The sequence below is a fragment of the Penaeus monodon genome, chromosome 30, assembly GCF_015228065.2.
Source record: "Penaeus monodon isolate SGIC_2016 chromosome 30, NSTDA_Pmon_1, whole genome shotgun sequence".
Lineage (NCBI taxonomy): Eukaryota > Metazoa > Arthropoda > Malacostraca > Decapoda > Penaeidae > Penaeus > Penaeus monodon.
This window is the reverse complement of record NC_051415.1, coordinates 31,296,213-31,296,481: the sequence shown is the minus strand read 5'-3', so window position 1 is coordinate 31,296,481 and position 269 is coordinate 31,296,213. Positions and strand designations below refer to the sequence as shown.

Genomic DNA, 269 nt, shown 5'->3' with positions numbered 1-269 from the left:
CGTCGCATGCCTCAAAGCCACACGAGAAACCGCCCCGAGACTCACCATAACCTTCAAGTATCCGATATAAGCTCCTCCAAAGCGAGTGTAGTAGAGCTGGAAGCAGTAATCTCCCATCCTGTCCATAAGGAACGGCTGGATCTCTATAGCCGCTCGCTGGTGCTCGATCACGCCGTTCTGAGATGAAGCAAGCTGCAGGAAATGGCCGGTCTCTGTGCCGTACGTGTGATCGATCGCTAGTCCTGTCGGCGTGTGGAGCTAAGTCAGTA

General features: G+C 54.3%; 1 protein-coding gene across 1 annotated transcript in view; it reads right to left on the bottom strand.

Moving 5' to 3' along the window:
- LOC119592709 (MAM and LDL-receptor class A domain-containing protein 2-like) overlaps positions 1-269 on the bottom strand; it is a gene marked incomplete at its 5' end in the record, with an annotated part of 12,914 nt that overhangs the window by 2,412 nt on the left and 10,233 nt on the right. Inside the window, 1 exon segment of the mRNA XM_037941643.1 lies at positions 46-242. Within this exon segment, the coding sequence (XP_037797571.1) occupies positions 46-242 (197 nt within the window).